The sequence below is a fragment of the Austrofundulus limnaeus genome, unplaced genomic scaffold (genome assembly GCF_001266775.1).
Source record: "Austrofundulus limnaeus strain Quisiro unplaced genomic scaffold, Austrofundulus_limnaeus-1.0 Scaffold275, whole genome shotgun sequence".
Lineage (NCBI taxonomy): Eukaryota > Metazoa > Chordata > Actinopteri > Cyprinodontiformes > Rivulidae > Austrofundulus > Austrofundulus limnaeus.
Genome location: NW_013952677.1, coordinates 659689 through 663771, shown reverse-complemented (window position 1 = coordinate 663771; position 4083 = coordinate 659689). Strand labels below are relative to the sequence as shown.

General features: G+C 41.1%; 1 protein-coding gene across 1 annotated transcript in view; it reads right to left on the bottom strand.

Moving 5' to 3' along the window:
- Nucleotides 1–6: 6 nt before the first annotated feature.
- Nucleotides 7–4083, bottom strand: part of ntng1a (netrin g1a) — a gene marked incomplete in the record, with an annotated part of 157561 nt that continues 153484 nt past the window's right edge. The window contains 1 exon segment of the mRNA XM_014021011.1: nt 7–312. Coding sequence (XP_013876465.1) covers nt 56–312 — 257 coding nt within the window.

Sequence of the window (4083 nt, the reverse complement as noted above, 5' to 3'; positions counted from 1 at the left end):
GGGGGGGTGTTAAGGTGAAGGCGGTGGGAGGCGTGTCACTCCCACTAAGGTCTCCTCAAAGCACGGCGGGCCAGCAGGAGGCCTCTCTCAGGAGCAGCGAGCCCAGCAGGAGCAGCGTCAGCAGCCAGCGGGGGGAGGGGGGCGTCAGGGGGCCCTGGCCCGACTCGGAGCCTCGGCAGCCCCCCAGCTCCGTCTCGCAGCGGGGCTTCTCGCACAGCAGGCCCGTGTAGGCCGAGGGACAGCTGCAGCGCGCYTTGTTTTCACACTCCCCGCCGTTCTGACAGCGCAGCAGCTCGTTGTCACAAACCCGAGCTGCAGAGGGAGGAAGGTTCAGAGAGGAGACAAGGTTTAAACAGGCTGAGGCTCATGGAGAAGAAAACACAAAGTTTTATGTAAATATAACATTTTAAATACATTATAATCAGGGTTGGGCAAAATCATGTGGCGTGCAATTGATCGATTAATATTTAGTGATTAATACAATCAATAAATTATACAAGTCATTGAAGTGCCAAGCTAATAGTTACGTTAATGCACAGCTAATGCTAACAAGGAGCTAACACAAAGCTAACACTAATGTGGAGTCAACACTAAAGCAGAGCTAACACTAAGATGGCGCTAAAGTTAATGCTAATCCAAAGTTACCACTAAAGCAGAGCTAAGGTTAATGGTTGGCTAACACTAGCATGGAGGTAATGATGATGCTAATGCAAAGCTAACACTATAGAAGAGCTAACAATAACGTGGAGCCAATACTGACATGGAACTAACACTAATGCCTAAGTGGAGCTAAAAGTAACAATAAGCTAAAGCTACTGATGATACAAAGCTAACTCCAATGCAGAGCTGAGGCTAATGGGAAGCTAACACTAACATGGAGCTAACACCAATGCTAATGCTGAGCTAACACTGATGAGGAGCTAATGCTAATGTGGTACCAAGGATCATGCAGAGCTAACACTAACACAAAGCTAATGTCAATGTYGAGCTAACACTAATACGGAGCCAAAGCTAATGCTTATCCAAAGCTAGCACTAATGTAAGCTAAGGGAAGCTAACACTAGCATGGAAATAATGGTGATGCTAATGCAAAGCTTACACAATAGCAGAGCTAATACTAATGCCAAGCTAATGCAAAAATGGAGCTAGCACTGACACAGAGCTAAAACTACTGCTGATAAAAGCTAACACCAACACAGAGCTGAGGCTAATAAGAAGCTAACACTAACATGGATCTAACACCAATGCTAATGTGGAACTAACACTGACGAGGAGCTAATGCTGATGTGGAGCCAACGCCAATGCAGAGCTAATGCAAAAATGGAGCTAAAACTATTGCAGAGCTAACACTAACATAAACCTAATGTCAATGTGGGGGTAACACTAATACAGATCTAAAGCTAATGCTTACCCAAAGCTAGCACTAATGAAGAGCTATGGCTAAGGGGAAGCTAACCCTAACATGGAGCTAACAATAGAGCTAACACTGATGCAAAGTTAATGCTAATGTAGAGCTAAGACTATAGCAGAGGTAACACTAAAGCAAAGCTCATGCGAAAAATGGAGCTAAAACTAATGCAGAGCTAACACGAAGCTAACGCTAATGTTGACACAAAGATAACATGAATGTGGAGCTAATGTTAATGCTAATGGGAAGCTACTGCTATTGTGGAGTTAATGCTAAAGTGAAGCTAATAAAGCTAAAACTAACACAGCGCTAACACTAACAGCACTACAGCTCAGTAGTTCACATCAATACCTCACAGCAAGAAGGTCCTGGGTTTAATCCACAGTTTGGACCTGGGGTCTTTCTGTGTGGCGTGTACATGTTCTCCATGTTTGCAGGGTTTTCTCCAAGTACTCTAGTTTCTCCCACAGGACAAAAACAAAAGATCTGTGGTCTCGATGGGAGGTTATTAAATAAATAACACGGAGCTAACACTACTACTAATGCAAAGATAACATTAACGCAGAGCTAACCTTATGCTAACGGGGAGCTAACACTAGCATGGAGCTGACAATAATGCAGAGCTATCATTACCACAGAGGTATCATGAAGCTAACGCTAACATGAACTTGTTTAATCACCTGAAACATCAACATAAATCTACGGAGCCCGCGAGGGGACATAGCAGATTTTTTTCTTTTACGTTCCCTCGCAAAAGTCATTTATCATTGTTGTGTCTGCCGGTTTATTAACCAAGTCAAGTTCACCATTAGCGAGTTAGCCTACAGCTTTAATTCAGCTTTAGATGAATATATCACACAGCCATGCATGGAAGTATGTCATATGCTGATATTTGAAGACAACGCAGCCACGCAACATCAAAGTCAATTTCACAAACTTGTGGTGACACATCCTGTTTTTGGTAACCTGATATTTCAAAATAAAAGTCTGATTTAATTCAGTTCATATACAAAACAAACTTTTGCGTGGGAACGCAAAATGATTTTGCGAGGGAATGCAAACGTTTTCGAGGTAACGCAAAACTATTGCGAGGTAACGCAATAGTTTTGCATGGGAACGCAAAAGAAAAAAAAATCTCCCCATGTCCCCTCGTGGGCTCTTTATGAACCAGTAGCTCCGGTCCTCGGAACCGCCTTTAAGACAACGCCAATAAACTGTCGTGGACACGTTTATCAAGAATGCAGAAACACGTTGGAATAAATGCACAGAAAATCTGCGTGTATGGTCGTGAATTATTTAATTCTGGGCGACAACAAACAGAAAACAAATCAAGGAAGTCTGTTGAATTGTGGCCACCGTCAGCAGACAGCAAACCAATGATATAACCTCATGTTAACACCATGTGACAGTTTACAACCAATCACAATCCGACTAATCTTACTATCAGCCAATGACAGGCTCTCAGCTCAAAGAGTTAACATATCGAACAAGAGAGGTCAGTCCGATGCTGGAGCCCTGACGTCTGGAAACAAACAGATTACGAGCCGAAATAAGTTATCATAAGATATGAGTAATGGACAGTGTCAAGGTGAAACAGATATAAATAATTAGTCCATGACAGTCATCTATTAATCGTCATAATCATAGTTATTGGCTAAATGCAACGATTAATTGTGATAAATTTTTGCGCCGATTACGCCCAATCCTAATTATAAGATACAAACAATTAGTTGCATTTCTCCTGCAGACAGATGAGACTCGTAATAAATCTAAAAACAAGCTCAGCTGAACTGATTTAAGGTTCTGTGGACAGGTGATAAATATCTTTAGGAGGAAGCTCAGTGGGCTGTCAGCAGGGAAACGTATCTGAATGACCCGAAACACTCGAATGAAGAGGATATGATAACATGTAATGTCTGAATATGGTGGTGTTCATGTAGGACTGAAAATATTAATAAAACTGCACTCATGACCTGAAGCTGATCTGTGCACTTTTATGTTGGCGTTATTTTTTAAATACTAATATGTAATAATAGGTTTATCTAAATGTATACAGAACTAATGAAATCCGTTAATTACTTTTTTATTTCATTTCTGTTCTCTGCTGTTTATCAGATGTTGCTGCAGCCTCAAAATTGTGAATAATCAATCAATATTCTTTTTGCTGTTTCACTAAATTTTGACTGTCGACACATTTCAGGTCTTATTTTTTTGTTTCCACGGCTTGTAAACCRGTATTTTTTATCGAACCAGCCTCAGCTCGCTTTCTGCCCAACTTGGCAGCCAAACCCCGCTTTTATGATTTAATCCACCTGACCAGGTTAAAATATTATTTATCAGCCTGGTTTTTAAAACGAACAGGTTTTCTGTCACTTGAGATGGGTTGGAAACAATGACAACAATAGCAAAGGCAATAGCATTAATGCTGCTAACACTGCTAAGGCTGCTAACACCACTAATGCTACTAATGTTGCTAATGCTGCTAACACTGTTAACGCTGCAAACACTGCTAATATTGCTTAAATTTCTTAGGCTGCTAACATTTTTAAAGCTGCTAACATTGTTAAAGTTGCTACCATTGTTAAAGCTGCTAACATTTTTAAAGCTGCTAACATTGCTAATGCTGCTAACATTTTTAAAGCTGCTCACACTGCTAATGCTACTAATGTTGCTAA